The 23,029-nt window shown below is 44.1% G+C and overlaps 1 protein-coding gene across 2 annotated transcripts in view; it reads right to left on the reverse strand.

Moving 5' to 3' along the window:
* The window catches only part of PLCD1 (phospholipase C delta 1), a 151,830-nt gene that overhangs the window by 77,940 nt on the left and 50,861 nt on the right, over positions 1–23,029 (reverse strand). The window contains exon 1 of one of the 2 annotated variants that reach the window (XM_073581478.1): positions 9,139–9,387. The exons of the other annotated variant lie outside the window; for it this stretch is intronic. Coding sequence (XP_073437579.1) covers positions 9,139–9,238 — 100 coding nt within the window. The 5' untranslated portion in view covers positions 9,239–9,387. Of the gene's footprint in view, positions 1–9,138; positions 9,388–23,029 lie in introns of those variants that run through there. 2 annotated transcript variants of the gene reach the window in all.

The raw sequence follows: 23,029 nt of genomic DNA on the forward strand, positions 1-23,029 counted from the left end.
GGAAGTACGGCGGCATCTAAAAATCACTAAAATTGACAAATCCCCGGGCCCGGATGGGATACACCCCCCGAGTACTGCAGGAATTAAGCACAGTCATAGATAGACCATTATTTTTAATCTTTAAAGATTCCATAATAACAGGGTCTGTACCACAGGACTGGCGTATAGCAAATGTGGTGCCAATATTCAAAAAGGGGACAAAAACTGAACTTGGAAATTATAGGCCAGTAAGTTTAACCTCAACTGTGGGTAAAATCCTGGAGGGTTTTCTAAGAGATACTATACTGGAGTATCTGGAGAAGAATAACCTCATGACCCAATATCAACATGGGTTTACAAGGGACTGTTCCTGTCAGACTAATCTGATAAGCTTTTATGAAGAGGTAAGTTCAGGACTGGACCAAGGGAATGCAGTGGACGTGGTGTACATGGACTTTTCAAAAGCTTTTGATACGGTGCCACACAAGAGGTTGATACATAATATGAGAACAAGGGGGATAGGGGAAAATATGTGTAGGTGGGTTAAGAGCTGGCTCAGGGATAGGAAACAAAGGGTGGTTATTAATGGAGCACACTCGGACTGGGTCACGGTTAGCAGTGGGGTACCACAGGGGGCAGTTTTGAGCCCGCTTCTTTTTAACATATTTATTAATGACCTTGTAGAGAGAGTAGAATTTCAATATTTGCAGATGACACTAAACTCTGCAGGGTAATCAATAAAGAGCAGGACAATTTTATATTACAGGAGGATTTATGTAAACTAGAAGCTTGGGCTGATAAATGGCAAATGAGCTTTAATGGGGATAAATGTAAGGTCATGCACTTGGGTAGAACGAACAAGATGTATAATTATGTGCTTAAATGTAAAACACTAGGCAAAACTGTCACTGAAAAAGACCTGGGTGTATGGGTGGACGAGAAACTCACATTTAGTGGCCAGTGTAAGGCAGCTGCTGCAAAGGCAAATAAAATAATGGGATGCATTAAAAGAGGCATAGATGCTCATGAGGAGAACATAATTTTACCTCTATATAAGTCACTAGTGCGACCACACTTAGAATACTGTGTACAGTTCTGGTCTCCGGTGTATAAGAAAGACATAGCTGAACTGGAGCGTGTGCAGAGAAGAGCGACCAAGGTTATTAGGGAACTAGGGGGTCTGCAATACCAAGACAGGTTATTACACTTCGGGTTATTTAGTTTGGAGAATCGAAGGCTAGAGGTGATCTTATAACAATGTATAAATATATGCTGGGACAATACAAACACCTTTCTAATGATCTTTTTAGTCTTAGACCTGTGACGGGGACAAGGGGGCACCCTCTACGTCTGGAGGAAAGAAGGTTTAAGCATAATCACAGATGCGGATTCTTTACTGTAAGAGCAGTGAGACTATGGAACTCTCTGCCATATGATGTTGTAATGAGTGATTCCCTACTAAAATTTAAGAAGGGACTGGATGCCTTTCTTGAAAAGTATAATATTACAGGGTATATACACTAGTTTCCTTAATATTGCGTTGATCCAGGGAGCTAGTCTGATTGCCGTATGTGGAGTCGGGAAGGAATTTTTTTCCCCCAATGTGAAGCTTACTGTTTGCCACATGGGGTTTTTCTGCCTTCCTCTGGATCAACATGTTAGGGCAGGTTAGGACAGGATATGGGTTGAACTAGATGGACTTAAAGTCTTCCTTCAACCTTAATAACTATGTTACTATGTTACCCATATAAGACGACACCTTCTAAATCCATAAGTGACATAGCGTTAGAGTGTGTCTATGGGGATTTTTTGCCCTTTCATCCAGAACATTTGTGAGGTCAGACACTGATCTGAGATGAAAGATCCGGGCTCACAATCTCCAGTGGTGTTCAATGGGGTTGCATTTAAGGGGCCTAAGCCAAACCCATGACAATCAACCCCAAAGCATTATCCTTCCTTCACCACCTTTGGCACGGAGTCGGCATAAAATGTTGGCTTAACCCAGAATCATCCATCAGAAAAGCAGAGCTAGGCTACATGGCGAGTTAATGAGTTTGATTCATCTGAAACAATGAAACAGTATGAAAATCCTGAATTCAAGAGACATGTCTCATACTTCACCCATGAAGTGTAGGAGATAAGATGTAGCATTCTTGTGGTTAGACGCTGCAGCTACTGGACCCAGGAGAGCCATCAGCTCTCCCATAAACCTACTGCTTTCATTTCACTCTAGCCATTCATGCCCAGATCGCTGTTGACACTGTTAGGAAAAGATGTTACAGCCATTGAATCGACATGTACGCCAAGTGTTTTCTATAACAAACTCAATATCTAATACATTATTGATATGAGGGAGAACAGATGCCATAGACACCTAGCTGAGGTTAAATGCAAATCTCATGTTTGAGAACTAGGCTATGGACAGCTTTACACATGCTTTTTATTTGGCAGCTTTATATGCATTATGTAGAATAAAACATTTCTGATCTTGGTTTTAATGAAAATATTCATCCTGTCTTTCTGCAGCTTGCATGGATTACAATGCACTGCAAGCTGCTTGATCCTGCTCAATCCCATCTGCGGGATCCCTTAGATTAGTGTGCTGGTCCTCTCTCTCCTCATGAACGTGCATCCAAGCTCTACGCTGATTTCACGTATACCTGTTTAAGCATAAACTAAGATTCCCTATAAACTATTAATGTGGTATCAGCTTTACTTAGATCCGTGCTTTGCCTCCATTCAGGTCCCCTTTCAGCAACTTTGGAGCTAGCCAAGAATAAATGTACATTAGAAAATAAAGCTTTCCATAAGGAAATACAGACAGGATGTGAACAGTTAAAACACAAATTAAAAACTCTGATCTGAGGATCCTGTGGAATGTAAATCCTTAACAGATTTATCTGTGATTTCCCCAGCCCTATATGGCAAAACAATCTGCACATTTATCACCAGCTACCGAGAAATACTGGCTTGCTTAAAACAACTTTTTAACATCTATGATATACAGGAATATTTATTTGAATGAGCCATAATATACCAAATAAAAAGAGGTGAGATGGCTCCAAAAGGCCTTTTAAAAATGTTCCATATGTGGCTAGAGCTGAGCATGCAGGCATTATAGGCTTTAAGGCGGTCAACACTGCATTAGGGGCATCCGTTTAACGGATCAGTTAAACAGGTGAGCTAACGCTGATGTCATTTTTGACATCTTTTGTGCCCTAGCGCTAACGGTATGTGCTAACACGTGGTGGCATTTCGTTACCATGCGTTAGCCATACAGGTCTATGCACAGCGAACGCGTCCGTTCACTGTGCGCTAGACCCGACGCACCCTTGAACGCTGCAGACCGCGTTCTTGGGTGCGTCATGAAGTAACGCATCATTGCCAACCATGCCGATTTTGGCATGCGTTAGGATGCGTTACAAGAATGGCGGCCAATGGGTGCGCTAACGCATCCGTTACATAGCGTTAGTGCCGCTGTGTAATGAATGCGTTAAACGCAGGACCATAACGCAATGTGGACCTAGCCTAAGCAGACAGGAGAGCCAACCACATACATGGCACTAACTAGTTCCAAGACCCGACACAGTTTTGCTCTTCTAACTACGATGGTTTGAAAACTATAGATTTGATCACTCAAAAAAGTGCATTTTTTTTGCAGGTCCACCTATGTACATCCACTAGTCCTGTATTAGCGCATGCTGATATTTTTTCTTCTTAGACCTACATTTCACATGGAAATAACCCACTTGCCGTAGCACAGACAAACGTTGGCCTATGTGGGGTGCAAAAAGTAAGAATTGTAGTGTTCATCACATTGAGAACCTAGGAAGCCAATACATACAGAAATACACATGCCGACATGCAGGAGTATCATGCTATTACGCAAGGTATATTCCTATCAACTTCTATGGGAGTTACAGTACTTGCTAAGCCGTTTTGGGGAATTTCCATACAAGTAATCAGAGAGCGACAGCCCCCACTAAAAGCCAATGAGGGTCATGGGATATTTGTTATGAAGAGAGTTGTGAGTTTCTGAGCTGGGTCCTGCATATATTAGAGCTTATCAAATATTGTGTTGATATGCCAGAAATGTCCAAAAAGGGATTAACTCTTTACAATGTAACATGTCATAAAAATATGCAAGAAGTTTTGACTAATGGGCTCCAGATTTTTTGACTTTTTATGATGAAAGGAAAGCTGTCAGAAGACACCCTTATTCTAGTGATGTGCCACTTACTGGGCTGCTTGCTGCAGTTTTGATAAAATCCCTGTTTTCTCTGCTGTAGATGTAGCAGTGGTCAGAATGCAGAGCAGTGCATAAGGCCGGGATCATACGAGCGATGATTCTAGGACTGATTGTGCATCGGATCAAACTCTGCTTAGTTTACTGTGATCTGATTCTTTTGCATGAGAGAATCGCAGCACAGGTGTAGAGACGACAGAGAACCTAATTTATCCAGCGTCTATGTCAGTGTAAATTGGACTGCACTCGGATGACATCTGAGTGCAATCCGATGCTTTACAAGCACCCGTAGACTCGAATGGGTGCACATGCTCCTATATGCAGTGCCACTCACGTCATGCTGTGATTTTTTTCTCATTCCAAATCGGCATAAAAAAAAATAAATACTGCACTGCCCTATAGAATAACACTGGTCCGAGTGCTATCCAATAAAATATCGGATAACACTTGTCCGAGTTATACACTCGTGTCAGTGAGCTCTAACCCCACACACCACTGATTGGCAGCTTCCTGTGTACACTGTACACATTGCCAGCCAGGTGCCAACCAGTGGTGGAGGCGGCGTTACACACATTAGCTGGACTGGCCTGCACATGAGACTTCGTCCTCTAGTGATAATCTCCTGCTGTTAAAACACTGATTGTTTTGAATCTACAGCACACAACCTAACGTGACACATCCCTGGAATCAAGGCCTTTTGCCCTACATTATGCAGCTCTCAGATTAAATAGCAAAATTACCTGCTGACAGACTCCCTTTAAGTCCGCCTTCAGTCTAGAAGACTAGTATGTATTTATTCCCAACAGAGAGAGGGGAATAAGCTGTTGCTAGAAACACATGATGGCAGCTCATCATCATTAACAAAAGGATCAACACAACTTCAAAAAGAGAGTCTCCTACACATACGGATAATCAGCAGACTCAGCCGGTGTTCCTCTAGTGTGTATGACCAGAATATCAGTTCTACGGCGTGATAATCAGGCATCGCTGTAGTGAGACCCCAGTCTGGATCTCCTCGCTACAGTCACCCTATCACTTTTTAAGGGAAGCAGTAACATATGCTCACAGCCGTGGGATCCTGAAATAACCTGAAAATCTGAAGCCTCAGGATGAGAATTTGCCAGCACAGCCCTTCACTTTTTATTTAGTAAGTCCCTAATACGTACAAATGCCTATGGCCATAAATGTTGCACAATATGAGAATTCACAAAGCCAAGTGGGAATTTAGAATTTATCCCAAAGTATATTGCAATGTTCCCATAGGCTTCCATTCACCAGATAGCAAATGTGTGTTTTTTTGTCCTCTGTCTGGCCAGTATGCATCTGCAGAGGGCCACTGCGAAAAAATATATAACATGTGTTCCCTATGGTGGACAGATAACGAGACATCCACCCTAACCATGGCCACAGACAGGTAGGGTACATATCTCCTGAGCATATGCACCTGACAGTGGTTACAAATCATATGTCCTCAGCCTAAAAGTCATAGAAATCTCAACAACAAAAAGGAGATCTTGGCTAATTGTGCCCCAAAATCCATGATTTACAATACAATGCATGCCAGGGAAGAAGTTTCACAAAACAGACAAAACTACTGCATTTGTCATTTCAGGGTACATGATGCACCTTGTGAAATTATGATGGATTTTCTTTGCAGTTTTACTTTTTCTCTTTACTCTGCAACGTCTGAATGCAGCTGACGAAACACTAGAGACGCAATACAATTATGATTGTCACAATTCATTCAGTACTTTTAGCAACTGTGTAACCAAAAGTAAGAGCGGTCACCGGACACGGACATCATGGCTAGAAGAAACGACACGAAGTGGGAGACCAGCAATCCGATGGCTTGTTACTATTAAGGTAACTTTTGAGAAGACCCTGGTGGACCTATCCAGCCTTGCACAAGATCAATCTTCCTACAGAGCGGTCACTGGAGACGGACATCATGACCAGAAGAAAAGAAGTAACAACGCGAAGAGGGAGACCAGCAACCCGATGACTTGTTACTATTAGGCCGGGGTCAGACTTGCGAGAAACTTGGCCGAGTTGTGCACATCAAAACCTGGCACTGCCGCCAGTACTCGGATCGGAGCGTTCAGCTGCATAGAATGCTCAGATCCGAGTGCCGGCGGCAGTGCCGGGTATTGACATGCGAGACACGTCCGAGTTTCTCACAAGTATGACCCCGGCCTTAAGGTAGCCTTGGAGAAGACCCTGGTGGACCTATCCACAAGATCAACCTTCCTACAGAGCGTTCATCCATCAAGTTGCCACAGCTCAAGATGGAGCCGAAAGCAAACAATCCAAAAAAAAACCCCCAAAAAACAGGTGGATTCCTCTTCCTGATCAATCTATGGGGGAACAAAAACTCTAGGACGCTTTGTTCACAGCTTTTTTGTTTGTTTGTTTCTTTTTAAGTGTTGGATGGATGGAGTTCTTATTTTCTTGAAATGAATGTACCAAGTTTGGAGCAGATTGCAGGAGGAAGCCACCTCAAAGAAGAACTGATGTTTGTTTTTTTTTTTTTTTCCCGCCAGGCGTTTATCAGATTTGGAAGAGAAAAGAAAACTTCAAAAGAAACAGCAAAATGGGATGAGATGAAGAGTCTTTCAAATGTTTTTTTAAATTTGATTTTTATTAAAGGGGAATTTTGGAGCAGACGTGCTCCAAAAATCTTTGTCTGAACATAGTCTAAAACGGAAGGCACAAGGAGGTACAGTATGGTCCCACCGAGGACCACAAGTGCGACGTCTAGCGGATCAGTATAGCACGATCCCGTGCATCAGGTTATAAGCAAATAATGTCCCTCGTATCCTGTTACCCGCGACATGAGTATCAAACACAACTAGCTCCATCTTCAACAGCCAGCAAGTAGTAATGATGGCCGGCATCAATCAGAATGAACATCGGTGTGCTGTCATCACTCCGTTCTACTAGGTTATCTGATATAATGGAAGTGACGATAGTCGGGAGAGTCTGAAGAAATCACCATTAAAAGGTCTGACACATGGAAAAAGATTTCTCCGAGTAAGGCCAAATTCACACATACGTTTTGATTTTTTTATTTTGCATGTCAAAAAAAAACTAACCATTTTTCACCAGTGCGCTGAAGCTCAATTTCATCTATTTTTAAAATCAGTGTGCAAAAAACAAAAATAAGTCTCAGATTATTTTTTTGCAGCAACAATTATTCTACAAATAAATGTACATGCGACGAGTCCCATTGACTACAATGGGCACAAGTAACTGAGTGAGGACATACCAATGACCATTAGTTACCAAAGGCATTGGTTACTCATACACGGGCTTAGTATCAGTTTTATCAGCAGAATTAATGGGCCGGCTGTGGACGATACAGGATTAGGAACAATTGTAACAGAGCCCAGGAAAAGGAGTCGTATTTGTGTGACTGTACCCAGTGCATGCAGGAGGAGCTACAGAGGGCAAAAAAGAAGCAGCTGCACCATGGTGTCGGGCCTGAGGGGGCTAAATTACTCCTCTCCCACTAATCCATCATGGCGGACGTCTGCTGTAACAGAATACTGAAAGGCTGCAGCTGATCCGTGACCGCTGACTGGCTGCAGTGGTCACAATGTCTTGTGACCACTAGGAGACATAGCGCTGACATCAAATGAATAGCGCCGGATCAAAGAGGAGCATTTTTACTCCTATGAGCACTTTAGCAGTTAAAGGGAACCAGCCACAAGAAAAAAAAAGCTATTAACCTGCAGATATGGAGTTAGCCTGAAGGAGAATACCGTTCTGAACTTGCCCGATGCCCGCACTTAGAGCCTCACTGCCGAGAGGAAATTAACTTTGGGTTTCTTTAACAAGTAGTTGTCCGGATATAGAAAACCCCTTTTAGAGGGGTTATCCGGTCATATAATATTGATGACCTCTTCATCAGTCTTGAAGATACAACACTGACTAGCTGTAACTTGTTTTGAAGACTGAATGGACCTGCAAGAAGCAGCTCCGTTCAGGGTGTAGTGGCCGCTGCCGAGTGCTGCAGGACAGCTGCGAGCAAAAGCTGAGGTGCGGTCGTGCAGGACCCCGCAGTGTCTGCTACATGATGAGCTGCGCCTTGCACCTCGCTACAGAGTGACTACATCCCGGGTGTTGGACCACCACTGATCCGATATTGAAGACCTTCTTATGAATAGGTTATGTAATTTGATCCGATTACCGTACGTTCTCACACGTTTCTTGGAGGCAGTAAAAAAAACACGATGCGTTTTTCTAGCAGAATCCGCTTTAGGACGCACGGCTTCTTTGGGGGGTGGGGAGCACCGGATTTTCTTTTTCCTCATGCTGTTTTGCAGCCTTTTGACGTGACACTGACAGTGTCAAGTTTCGAGCAAATTCTGACAGGAATCCACCTCACAGAAGTGACACGTCGCGTCGATTATTCCACGGAGGTTTTCAACACCTCGATGGATAAACTGTCAAAAAAATAAAATCATAGCAAAAATAAAGGGGATTTTCCATTCAAAACTTCCACATGAACCTAAGAGAGGTCGTGTGACAGACAGACCCCATTACACGAGGCTGGCGAGCAGGTGTCACGCTGTCCCACCACTGAGGGCAGTGTACAATACACAGAATATAGCATACTGGTATATAATGTGTACTTACTAGTAATCTACACACCACAAACTAGAGAGAGGCAATACAACCTGAAGGGGAACTACAATTCCCAGCATGCCCTCTCAGCTTATCACTGCCAGAGCATGCTGGGAGTTGTAGTTTCAGAACATCTGGAGAGCCACAGGTAGGACACCAAGTGTGAATGCAGCAGGGACTCCTAAGAAACGCCGATGGGAGCCGCTCCGTGTGATTCCGCCCACATGAGCGCAATACTGAGCCCAAGTGTCCACAACAAGACATTAATAATCCCTGCAGGGTCCTACCCAGCCGGCGGCTGTTCATCTGGGTCACTCTCCGGCTGCTCTCCTCCAGGATCTGCTCCTGGGACTTGGTCCGCGGGGGTCTTCTACCGACACACTGCATGCTGGACCCCGCGGCATGAACTCCCACCGCCGCCGCCGCCGCCTGTCACCCCGAAAACTGACTACTACAAGAAGCCTACGGGGAGACGAGAGTCCATGGAGGAGGAGGCGGGAGGGTGTGCAGGAGGAGGAGGGGACGGGGAGGGGGCAGCCGGAGAAGGAAGAAAATGGAGAGGAAAACAGGAAAAATGGCTCATTGCTGGGGCAGAGACCCTCCGGTACAATCCAAAGGTCGCCCATAGCAACAGCGCCGGTGTGTATGTCAGCCAGGCTCAGTGCCATTATATAGAGTTATACAATGCTATAGATGTTACATGCACCTTTCTTCATTGCAGTAAATTATTCAGGTACAATAGGCACTAATATATACTGCTCCAAGGAATAAAGGGAACACACAGCAGCCTGCTGCAAATGGAAAAGTGTTCCCCTTATTTTTTTGAGCAGTATATATATATATATATATATATATATATATATATATGAGTGTGTTCTGTAAGGAATCTGCCTCAAAGAAGTTTCAAAACCTCATCAGAAAAACACTAAAAAAACTCAAATAAGATTTTTCTCTTATTGTAATGAATTAATGATAGTAGCAGACCTGCTTCAAAATCCTCCCCTAAAAACCTGTCCATGATCTTGTCCTACCTGCTGTGCGTGACATTATTAGAAATCTTACATCCCACGGACGACGTCAGCAGGTGGAGGTGTGAAGGGGAGATCCGCCAGGTACCGGTTTATGCTACTGATGTGAGCGCAGATTCCACCCTCTATAAGGCCAGTTTCACACGTCCAGATAATTCCACTACCGGTAAACACAGTACCAGAGCTATCCGTGTCCGTGTGGATAGGTGGTACCTCCATGTGGCAAGCATGTGAGTCGCATCAGGACCACACGGACGGCCGCCAGGAAGAAGCGGCTACTGTAAGCGCTGTTCCCGGCGGCTGGTGCTGAACACAGCTGTCATTCTGCTCTCCTGCCCTGCCGGCAACAGCGAGCAGGAGAGCAGAATAAATGAAAACCCAACGTGGGGTCCCCCTCAGTTTGTGAACCAACCAGACGAAATTTATCGCTGGGGGCTGTCAGCTTCATCAAGGTTAGTTCTCAAGAATAGAGGGGTCCCCACGCTGTTTTTTTAAAATTATTTAAATAAATAATTTTAAAAAACGGCGTGGGTTCCCCCCTATTTTGACAACCAACCTGACTAAAGCTGACAGCTGAAGGATGATATTCTCAGGCTGGTAAGGGGCCATTGATCTTGGGCCCCCCAGACTAAAAACAGCAGCCCCCAGCTGTCCACAAAAGGCGCATCTATTAGATACGCCCATTCTGGAGCTTTGCCAGGTTCCTCCAACTTGCCCTGTAGCTGTGGTAAGTGGGGTAATAAGGGGTTAATGCCAACTTTCTATTGTAAGGTGATATTAAGTCCAGATTAGTTATGGAGAGGTGTCAAAAAGACACCTCTCCATTACTAATCCTATAGTAATTAAAGGGTTAAATATACATACACACAATTAGAATAAATTATTTTAATGAAAGAATACAGTATTATAATCTTTATTATACTGCTAATTCCATTGTGACCACCTCAATCTCCTGCAAAAAAGGTGAAAATAATATAGCAACAATATACATTTCCTGTCCGGCGCTCAGTCACATCCCACGGCGTAAATCCATCTCGGGGGGGTTAATAAGTTTACAGGAGGAGCGCTGCTAACATAGCCGCTCCCAACTGTAAACTACAGTAGAATGAATGGAAGCAGCCGGCGCAGACTCAGTGATGAGTGGTGACGTCACCGCAAGTTACTAAGCATGCTCCAGCTTTTTCCATTCATTCTGTAGTTTACAGTCAGCGGCTGTGTTAGCAGAGCTCCTCCTGTAAACTGATTAACCCCCTGAGATGGATTTACGCCGTGGGATGTGACTGAGCGCCGGACAGGATATTGTTGCTTTATTATTTTCACTTTTTTCCCAGGAGATCGAGGGCGTTGCAATGGAATTAGCAGTGTAATAAAGATTTTAAAACTGTGTGGTGTATTTCATTAAAATACTTTATTATAATTGTGTGTGTGTTTATTTAACCCTTTAATTTCTATAGGATTAGTAATGGATAGGTGTCTTATTGACACCTCTCCATTACTAATCCGAGCTTAATATCACCTTACAATAGAAAGGTGGCATTAACCCCTTATTACCCCACTTGCCACTGCTACAGGGCAAGTGGAAAGAATCGGGCAAAGCTCCAGAATAGGCGCCTTTTCTGGGCAGCTGGGGCTGCGGTTTTTAGGCTGGGGGGCCAAGATCAGTGGCCCCTTACCAGTCTGAGAATATCAGCCCTCAGCTGTCGGCTCTAGTCAGATTGGTTGTCAAAAATAGGGGTGGACCCCACGCCGTTTTTTAAAATGATTTATTTAAATAATTAAAAAAAAACGTGGGGACCCCTCTATTCTTGAGAACCAACCTTGATGAATCTGACAGAATCATAGAATCATAGAATCGTAGAGTTGGAAGGGACCTCCTGGGCCATCTGGTCCAACCCCCTGCTCAAAGCAGGATTCGCTAAATCATCCCAGCTAGATGTCTGTCCAGCCTCTGTTTGAAGACTTCCATTGAAGGAGAACTCACCACTTCTCGTGGCAGCCTGTTCCACTCATTGATCACTCTAACTGTCAAAAAGTTTTTTCTAATATCTAATCTGTGTCTCCTCCCATTCAGCTTCATCCCATTGCTTCTAGTCTTTCCTTGTGCAAATGAGAATAAAGTTGATCCTTCTACAATGTGACAGCCCTTTAGATATTTGTAGACAGCTATTAAGTCTCCTCTCAGTCTTCTCTTTTGCAAACTAAACATTCCCAAATCCTGCAACCTTTCCTCATAAGACAGGGTTTGCAGACCGGTCACCATTCTGGTCGCTCTTTTCTGAACTTGCTCCAGTTTGTTGATGTCTTTTTTAAAATGTGGTGCCCAAAATTGGACACAATATTCCAGATGAGGTCTGACCAAAGAGGAGTAGAGGGCAATAATGACTTCACGTGATCTAGACTGTATGCTTCTGTTAATACATCCTAGAATTGCATTTGCCTTTTTTGCTGCTGCATCACACTGTTGACTCATATTCAGTCTGTGATCTATTAGTATACCCAAGTCTTTTTCACCTGTGCTGTCACTTAGCCCTATTCCTCCCATTCTATATATGCTTTTTTCATTTTTATTGCCCAGATGTAGTACTTTGCATTTCTCCCTGTTAAAAACCATTCTGTTAGTTGCTGCCCACTTCTCCAGTTTATTTAAATCTTTTTGAATCCTCTCTCTCTCTTCTCTAGTATTAGCTATCCCTCCTAGCTTTGTGTCATCAGCAAATTTAATCAGTTTACCCTCAATTCCTTCATCTAAATCGTTGATAAAGATGTTGAACAATACAGGGCCCAGGACAGAGCCCTGTGGTACCCCACTTGAGACATTCTTCCAACTGGATGTGCAGCCATTTACGACCACTCTTTGGGTCCGATCACTAAGCCAGTTATGAATCCACCTAACAGTTGCCTTGTCCATTCCATACTTAGTCATTTTTTCAATAAGGATTGTATGAGAGACTTTGTCAAATGCTTTGCTGAAGTCAAGATATACTATATCTACAGCATTTCCTTGATCCACCCAATCAGTAATACCATCATAGAAGGAAATTAAATTAGTCTGACATGACTTATTAGTTACAAACCCATGCTGACTCTGTTTAATCACTTCATTCTTATCCAGGTATTGACATACATGTTGTTTAATAATTTGTTCAAAGATCTTTCCTGGTATAGAAGTCAGACTCACCGGCCTATAGTTGCCTGGGTCCACCTTCTTCCCCTTTTTGAAGATAGGAACAACATTTGCTCTTCTCCAGTCTTCTGGCACTTCTCCTGTTCTCCAAGAATTTTCAAAGATTATGGAGAGGGGTTCAAAAATTTCTTCTGCTATCTCCTTCAGTACTCTGGGGTGTAATTCATCTGGACCTGGAGACTTGAATACATTTAGGTTAGCTAAGTGTTTCCTCACTATCTTTCTGTTTATAGATATCCTGGATTCTTCTATTCCCTTAATAGGACAGTGAATAACAGTTGATGTTACATTTCCTTTCTGAGAGAAAACAGATGCAAAATAGGAATTTAAAAGTTCAGCCTTCTCAACATCCTGTCTTACCATTTCATCATTTTCATCCTGTAAAAATCCTATAGCATCTTTGACTTTTCTTTTACTTTTGACATATCCCCAAAATCCTTTATTATTGCTTTTGACATCTCTTGCAAGCCTCAATTCATTTTCAGCTTTAGATAATCTGATTTGTGCCTTGCAGGTTCTGCAGACAGCATTATATTCTTCTTTAGATATGCCTCCTTCTTTCCATTTTATAAACATTTTTTGCTTCCTTTTTAGCATGTGCTTAAGTTCTGTGTTCATCCATCCTGGTTTCCTTAAATGCTTCCTATTCTTCCCTCTTTTCGGAATTGTTAACAACTGTGCTTTGAGAATTTCATTTTTCAAGATTTCCCATCCTTCCTGGACATTTTTGTCTTTAAGGATATCCAGCCATTGGATCCCTCCAATTCTCTTTCTGAATCCCTTAAAATCTGCCTTTCTGAAATCTAACCTTGACGTCTGAGTCTTCACAGGTCTTCCGCCTCTAGTTATCCAAAATTCTAAAATAGCATGGTCGCTACCTCCTAGGGTCCCAGTCACTTTTACCTCCTCAACCATTTCCTCCCTGTTTATAAGGATTAGATCCAAGGTAGCAGTTCCCCTTGTTTTTTCCTTTACCTTTTGGAAGATAAAGTTGTCAGCAAGAGAGGATAAGAATTTCCTTGACCTGTTAGTTTTGCCTGAGAGAGATTCCCAACAAATGTCTGGATATTTGAAATCTCCCATGACAACTATGTCATATTTTTTGGAGAACTTGGCCATTTGATGCATAAAGAGTTCATCCATATCTTCAGCTTGCACAGGCGGCCTGTAGTAAATGCCTACAATGGTGTCCTTTCCATTGTTCTGTCCTTGTATTCTTACCCAAACAGTTTCCACAGAACTCCCAGTCTCTGAAGCTTCAATCTCTGTGCAGATATACGCATTTCTAACATACAATGCGACACCCCCTCCTCGTTTATCAAGTCTGTTTCTTGCAAATAAGTTGTATCCTTCTAGTCTTGTATTCCAATCATGTGTATTGTCCCACCAAGTTTCAGTGATTCCAATGACATCATATTTCTTTTCCTGTGTTAGTAGTTCCAATTCTCCTTGTTTGTTGCCCATGCTTTGTGCATTAGTATAGAAACATTTTAGTTTGTGATTGGTTTCTCTTTCTCCAATATTTTTTTTAATTAGATTCTTTCGTCTTTGTTCTTCCTTTCCACTTCTAATAGCAGAGTTCTCAGTAGCATTTGTCAGGTGTATGGCTTTTTCTGGTCTTTTGCTTCCCTTCCCATGTTGTTCTAGTTTAAAGCTCTCCTTACAAGTGTAGCAAGGCGACTTCCAAATACCTGCTTTCCAGTCTTCGTAAGGTGCACCCCATCTCTAGCAAGTAGTCCATCGTATAAGTAGTTCACTCCGTGATCCAGAAATCCAAATCGTTGCTGACGGCACCATCGACGTAGCCAGTTGTTCACCTGCAGAATCTTATTCCACCTCCTTGTTCCATGGCCATCCACTGGGAGGATGGAAGAGAAGACCACCTGCGCTCCCAGTTCTTTCACTTTCTTGCCTAAGTCTTCAAAGTCTCTGCAGATGGTTTCCAGGTCGTTTCTTGCGGTGTCATTTGTCCCCACATGTAGTAGCAGGAATGGGTAGTCATCTGTAGGTCTGAAGAGTCCTGATATCCTGTCAGACACATCTTTAATTTTTGCACCTGGAAGACAGCACATTTCTCTTGAAGTTATATCCGGTCTGCAGATAGCGGCCTCTGTTCCTCTCAACAGGGAATCCCCCATGACCACCACTCTCCGTTTCTTCTTCACAACATTTTTCTTTCTCCATCCAGGAGGACTCTGAAGGCGTACAAGGTTGCTGTTTGTTGGCAAAGTCTTATCCTGATGTATTTCTTCATTGTTTTCCTGCGTGAGAGCCTGGTACTGGTTCCTGAGCAGTATGGGTGCTGACTGCCTCCTGATCCTCCTGCTTCTCTGGGTCACATGTCTCCATTCCTCTGTTTCTTCAGGTGCACTTCGAATTTCTTCTCTTTCTGTAACATGAAGAGATAATTCTGCTCTGTCCAAGAACTCTTCACCTTCCTTAATGATCTTCAACGTAGCTAACCTCTCTTCGAGATTTTGCAACTTTTCCTCCAACAGGGTCACAAGCTTGCATTTGTGGCATGTGAAGTTTGGCTTTTCCACTGGTAAATCTGTGAACATGTAGCAAGAAATGCAGCTCACCAAATGGCTCCTGGCCTCTTCCATCTTGAGATTTCTTAAAAAGATGAAAGATGAGCCAAAATTCGCACGCCGACAGGCGCGAGGTTTCTCCGATTTCCTCTTTTCAGCTGCAACGGCCAAAACCCAGTGATCGTTGAGCTCGCGGAGACTCTTCACTTATCCCAGAAGGCACTGGGAATATGCAAATGATCTCCTCAAGACTCTTCCCCTGGTTTCTCCGATTTCCTCTTTTCAGCTGCAACGGCCAAAACCCAGTGATCGTTGAGCTCGCGGAGACTCTTCACTTATCCCAGAAGGCACTGGGAATATGCAAATGATCTCCTCAAGACTCTTCCCCTGGTTTCTCCGATTTCCTCTTTTCAGCTGCAACGGCCAAAACCCAGTGATCGTTGAGCTCGCGGAGACTCTTCACTTATCCCAGAAGGCACTGGGAATATGCAAATGATCTCCTCAAGACTCTTCCCCTGGTTTCTCCGATTTCCTCTTTTCAGCTGCAACGGCCAAAACCCAGTGATCGTTGAGCTCGCGGAGACTCTTCACTTATCCCAGAAGGCACTGGGAATATGCAAATGATCTCCTCAAGACTCTTCCCCTGGTTTCTCCAGGGGAAGAGTAGTCTGTGCAGGGTTTGCCCCCAGCTGTAAGTTTCGTCTGGTTGGTTCACAATCTGAGGGGGACACCACGTCGGGTTTTCATTCATTCTTTCTGTCCTGCTCACTGTTGCCAGCAGAGCAGGAGAGCAGAATGACAGCTGCGTTCAGCGCCAGTCTCTGGAAACAGCGCTTACAGTAGCGGCTTTCCGTCGGCCGTCCGTGAGCACAGAGGACAGTGTGAACTGTTCTCCGTGTGCAGCACGTATTGCGGGCCGTGTGTCCGTGTTAAAACGGACATGTCAGTGTATTTTGCACACGGACACACGCTGACATGTGCATAGACCCATTCATTTGAATGGGTCTACGTGTGTCAGTGTCTCGTGAGAAAACTGTCACTACACGTACTGGAGCCACTGACGTGTGAAAGAGGCCTAATGCTAAGGGTAAATTTGCTGGGCTCAGATGGACATATTGCAGCTGCCATATTTGGACCTAAAAATCCAGACTGACTCTGGGGCTCCCAAGCCGAAGTTAGTCTCACAGACCCCTATGAGGTTGTAAGTTCGGGTCTGGAGACCCCGCAGGCAGTCCAGGCATTGGAGACCCTATATCGACCATGAAATACCCCCGTCTCAGACTATTCTCTTGCTAACGCTCCACGCATGCGCCACCTCCGTGTGATTGATGGCTACACAGCAGCACGGAGAGTAAATCCCATCACATGGGATCACGTGAATATTCACTACTCAAAAAAATAAAAGGAACACTTAAACAACAGAATATAGCTCCAAGTAAATCAAACTTCTGTGAAATCAAACTGTCCACTTAGGAAGCAACACTGATTGACAATCAATTTCACATGCTGTTGTGCAAATGGAATAGACAACAGATGGAAATTATTGGCAAATATCAAGACACCCTCAATAAAGGAGTGGTTCTGCAGGTGGGGACCACAGACAACATCTCAGTACCAATGCTTTCTGGCTGATGTTTTGGTCACTTTTGAATGTTGGTTGTGCTTTCACACTCTTGGTAGCATGACACGGCCTCTACAACCCACACAAGTGGCTCAGGTAGTGCAGCTCATCCAGGATGGCACATCAATGCGAACTGTGACAAGAAGGTTTTAGGAGTTGGATTCCTGCGTTCACTCAGCAGGGATCCAGATCCTCACATTCTGCACTCTCCTCCTATTTTTCCACTGCAGAAGAGATTGCAGAGGAGATTGCCTTGCAGCAAATCTCTCCTGAGGCTAAGTCCTTCTGTCCTCTTACTGGGCATGCTCATGGGACGATCTCCCATTGGAGATCGGGAGTCATGTGCTCAGGTCCCGCTCCAGTTCTCATTGGTCCATCTCAGAGATCTGGAAGCGTGCAGAAGGTCCCGGCTGCTATAAAAGGCGCGCATGGCTGTTCTGTCATGCGCTAGTATAGTCATACTTGCTGCTGTGTGTATGAGGATGGATGCATGATTCTGGTGACTGCCTCATTTGAAACCCCTTCCCTCTGCTATTAGGCATGTGAATAGGGACTGAGTTAGTTCCAGTGCCAGCGCTCCTCTGCTTCCACTTGCACAGCTGCTAGCGTCCGACATTGCGCTTGCGCCTTGCCTTTGTCGTTTGGCGGCAGTGTCCATGCCGCGCTGCAGTAGCAGCCTCCTTTGCATTCGCAGTTGCAACGCCGCGCACACGGTAGGTCTAGACGGACGTAGTGCCGCCGTCTTGGACGACTCCTGTGACCGTATACCGTGTGTGCATTTTTTACTGAGTTCTGTGACAACAACAGGCTCAGTTATTTGTGTTTGTACTTTTGGCATCTCCGTGAGTTTAACTGAGAATGCTCTGCACACCTGGGTGGAGTTTAACCCTGTGTGCAATTCCGCCATTTTGCTCCTGCCACCGCTTAGCAGCGGTTATTTCACCTACTGCACGGTGGACCCCAAGCGGCGAACGCACTTTATTTATATTTTTATTTAGTGCGTTCTGCCATTCCTAACAGAAGGTTTTCTGTGTCTGTCAACGTAGTGTCCAGAGGCTGGAGCCGCTAGCAGGAGACAGGCCAGAACACCAGGAGACGTGGAGGGGGCCGTAGGAGGGCAACAACCCAACAGCAGGACCGCTACCTCAGCCTTTGTGCAAGGAGGAACACTGCCAGAGTCCTGCAAAATGACCTCCAGCAGGACACATATGTGCATGTGTCTGCACAAATGGTTAGAAACCGACTATGAGGATGGTCTGAGGGCCCGACGTCCACAGATGGGGGTTGTGCTCTCAGCCCCACACCGTGTGGCTCTCCAGAGAAATGCCACCCCACACCATTACTGACCCACTGCCAAACCGGTCATGCTGAAGGATGTTGCAGGCAGCAGATCGCTGTACACGGTGTCTCCAGACTGTCACATGCTCAGTGTGAACCTGCTCTCATCTGTGAAGAGCACAGGGTGCTAGTGGTTGTTAGCCAGAAGCCCTGCATTCCCTGTGTGAACACTGCCACATGCAGATTATTTTTTCTGCACTGGTGTACCACACGGCCAATCCCTGATTGTAGGCTGGCTGTTTCATTTGGTATTTATGCACCTGTGCAGCTGCTATTTTACTTGGGTCCGCTGCACCCGGGATTAGTGCAGATGCATTTGGGCCTGTCTGCTTTGTAACTAAATTTTTTGGAGGATTTTCCTCTTTCTGTGGTTTACAATTGTGCATGTGTCTGCACAAATGGTTAGAAACCGACTATGAGGATGGTCTGAGGGCCCGACGTCCACAGGTGGGGGTTGTGCTCACAGCCCCACACCGTGCGGCCCTCCAAAGAAATGCCACCCCACACCATTACTGACCCACTGCCAAACCGGTCATGCTGAAGGATGTTGCAGGCAGCAGATCGCTGTACACGGCGTCTCCAGACTGTCACGTGCTCAGTGTGAACCTGCTCTCATCTGTGAAGAGCACAGGGTGCAAGTGGCAAATTTGCCAATCCTGGTGTTCTGTGACAAATGCCAAGCGTCCTAAACGGTGTTGTCAAATTCTTGATGCAAACATAACACTATAGAAATCATATGAAAAAACCCTAAAAACGATACTTTATTATTAAAAGACCAAAGGTCACACCACAAAGTGAACAAAACAAAACAACAACGTTTTATACTTGAAAGTTTGCTCAATTAATGTATTGAGTTGGCTATTAGACCTCTCAAATATTTTCTTTTCTTCTGCTAATAAGATTTGCATAAACCTTAATGATGCCTCAATAGATTCTTTTGTCCAGATATTCAAAAAATCAGGTGAGGCAACTCTTTGGGAAGGACTAATGTTGATTCTAAGCCCTCTTGGTACAATACGATTTTTCAGATAATTTTCCAGTGTCCTAATCTCCCACCAGGATTTAAGATAGTTTTTATAACCAACATATGTTTCATTAAACAGATTCTTTAATGCCTGTGGGTCAGTATTATTCTCTATAGTACCACTAACGTTGAACGCCTGATTTGTATCCTCCATCCATATATCCGAATTTACCGGACCTGTCAGAAAACTGGCCATTCCAATTCTGAATTGCTAGCAAAAATCACAATCAAATGTCAAGGGTCTCAAACCAAGAAATCATATGAAAAAACCCTAAAAACGATACTTTATTATTAAAAGACCAAAGGTCACACCACAAAGTGAACAAAACAAAACAACAACGTGTCCATTAACATCCAAATACAAAAAACATGTAATGGGGGTTTCCTAGGAGTCCCTATTAACGTCTAATGCTCAATCCTTCCTTGCCGCGGAGGTTGGCACCCTAGGGGGAACGTTGTGGCGCCCCTATGGTAGGTTATAGTGCCGTTCACATGAAAGTGAATTTTTGAGGACAGAGTGATCTGCAAAATCGCAGAGACGTGTCCAATATTGATCTGAAAGTTGGCTCAAACTCTGCAATAAATGTCTATGGGTCCGTTAAAAAAAAAAAAGGGCAGCACTCCGTGTACTGTCCATTTTTCACGGTCTGATAAAAAAGGAAAAAGTGGAGAAACTCTTTTTCCCATCAGTGAAAAATTGATGAAACTGATCAAACTTTGATGAAAATCATTGATGAAATACGGTCCATTTTTTTCGTACGTCAAAAAAATCTTGACCTCTGAATGAGACCTAAGGGCTCCTTCACATGTCAGGCTTTTTTTTAGGCAAGTGCTATCCATGTCTTTTTAAAAATGGCATTCATACCTATGATAGTCTACTAGGTATTTTACATGTCCAATTTTTTTCCTCAGACTGAGTGGTCCACACAAAAGCATGCAGATTTTTTGGGGGGGATGTCTTTACCAGCTTTGCACATCTAGAGGCTAAACTTTTGTCCATTCGACTTTGAAAATTAGCAGATCAGTGAGACTGGATGGAGGCGTCTGTGAACAGTAATTTTCAAGTCTTGCTACAGATTCTCAATGGGATTTAAGTCTGTACTCTGACAGGGCCATTCACAGACACGAATATGCTTTTTTCTTAACCATACATTGCAGCTCTGGCTGTATGTTTAGAGTCGTTGTTCTGCTGCAATGTAAATTTATGCCCTAGTCTCAAGTCTGTTGTAGCCTCATAACAGGTTTTCCTCCATGATTGCCCTGTAGGGTCCTCTCTCCTCCTGTACCAGTACCAGTCGTGACTTGTATCGTTTAAGATTACTGTTCTTGTTTTTACAATGTATACCCCTCCTCACATGTAAAGCGCCATAGAATAAATGACGCTATAATAATATTTAGCACCATCCATCTTCCCATTAACTCTGACCAGCTTCCCTGTCCCTCCTGAAGAAAACATCCCCACAGAATGATGGTGCCACCATCATGTTTGACGATGGGGATGGTGTTTCCAGGGTGATGTGTAGTGTTAGTTTTCCGCCACAAATTTTGTATTTAGCGCAAAAAGTTCTGCTCTGGTTTCATCTAAATGTATCAGCAAATGAAATATGCGGAATCGCATCGCGGAAAAAATCGCAGCATGATCAATTCTTTGCGATTCCGCACCCATAGGAATGCATGAGAATCGCTTACTTGGGCTGTGCCCACCATGCGTGAAGTTAAGCGTCTCATGTGCGGTTGGTATCCACGGTGTGGAGGAGAGGAGACTGTCCTCCAGGCCCTGGGTACCATACCCCTGTAAAAAAAAAGAATAAAAATTTAAAAATCGGGGTATATTTACCTTCCGACGTTCCGCGCTGCATTCCCGGGCCTCAGCGTTCCCAGTAATGCCTTACGGCAAGGTCCTGTGATGACGTAGTCTCGCGTGACTCTAGCAGTCTCACGAGATCGCTATAGTAACGCGAGACCAACGTCATTACAGGTCTCGCAAGGCATCGCTGGGAACGCTGAGGCCCGGGATGGCAGCGCGGGACATCGGAAGGTAAATATACCCCGATTTTTTATTTTTTTATCATTTTTAACATTTTATCTTTTACTATTGATGCCGCATAGGCGGCCTCAATAGTGAAAAGCTGCTCACACTTGTCAAACACTATGTTTGACGAATGTGACCAACCTGTCAATCACTTTCCAAGCGATGCTTCAAATCGCTTGGAAAGTGCTTGAGAAAATCGCGGCAAAATCGCGAACAGAATCGCGGTGAAATCGCGTGGAAAAAACCGCACGATTTCTGGGAAGGAGTCCGGTTTTCATTGTGCGTTTTAAAACGCTACGTGGGCCCATAGCCTGAATGTATACCATGACATCCCTTTGTCATTCAGAAAAGTGAGTCGATTTTTTTTCTCACTTGCCATACGTGGACGATACATTTATTTTTTTTTTTTACAGCAGCAGCTAGTAATCATTTACAGGACCATTTACAGTTTCTTATGTTACAGAATTGCAAGGTGTCCATAAAAATCTAACGATATATTGTGGCATCCGATTTTTTTTTTTTCTTGAAAGGATCGGTCTCATCCGCTTTCAGGGAGAAATCACAGCATGCTGCGATTTTTTTTTTTTACAGATTCCATCTGTCAAAATAGATTGGCCATCAGCACTGTCAGATCTGTGCCGTCTGATTTGAGCTGTTGTTGCTAACTATAAGGGCGCAGTCAGATGGCCGTGTAACATGGACGCCGATCCCATCATAATGCTCGGACTGGCCGTCGGATCTCCTGACCCAAGCGTGAGAGCATGTATTTCTATTCAGCTGTCAGTCAGGAGAGCCACCGGCCAGTCCGAGCATCTGACTGCACCCTGAAACCGCATTCACACGCTAGTATTTTCCTCCGTCTTTTGCATGCCAAAACCAGCAGTGGAACTATAAGTGAAAGACTGACACCGGTACGGTGTTATGGAGACACTCCTGGTTTTGTCATACAAATACTGATGAAATATTGCTAAAAAATGCTAATGTGTAAATGAGGCCTTAGATGCCGATCCTGTTTGTGTCCCGGAAGACATGTGACTGACATTTACTTCGATGAACAATAATCCCATCATTTTGGATGAGTAGTGACATCAAGCAGGACCCGATTTGTAGTCACACCCTTGCCGAATATTTTGTGCACTAGTACTGTGACAATGTGCCTCATCTAGCAGTACAGCGACTACAGTAAGGCAGAAATCCAGGACATTTGTATACTTCTGTAGTGCTGGCACGGTTAGGACTCCATCAGTAAAGCTTATTTTCACTCCGTGTTCAGATGAACGTTTTGACACATGGGCTCTGCCTGCGCCGAAACAAATGGATGTCTCACAGACACCATTAGTACGGTACACGTTGTTAGCAGTCCGATTTCAGATGTTTCATGATCGGTACACAGACTGCGATGCCCACACTGACTCCCTAG

This window comes from Dendrobates tinctorius, unplaced genomic scaffold (genome assembly GCF_039654945.1).
Source record: "Dendrobates tinctorius isolate UK_male_01 unplaced genomic scaffold, ASM3965494v1 ptg000070l, whole genome shotgun sequence".
NCBI classification, from domain to species: Eukaryota; Metazoa; Chordata; class Amphibia; order Anura; family Dendrobatidae; genus Dendrobates; species Dendrobates tinctorius.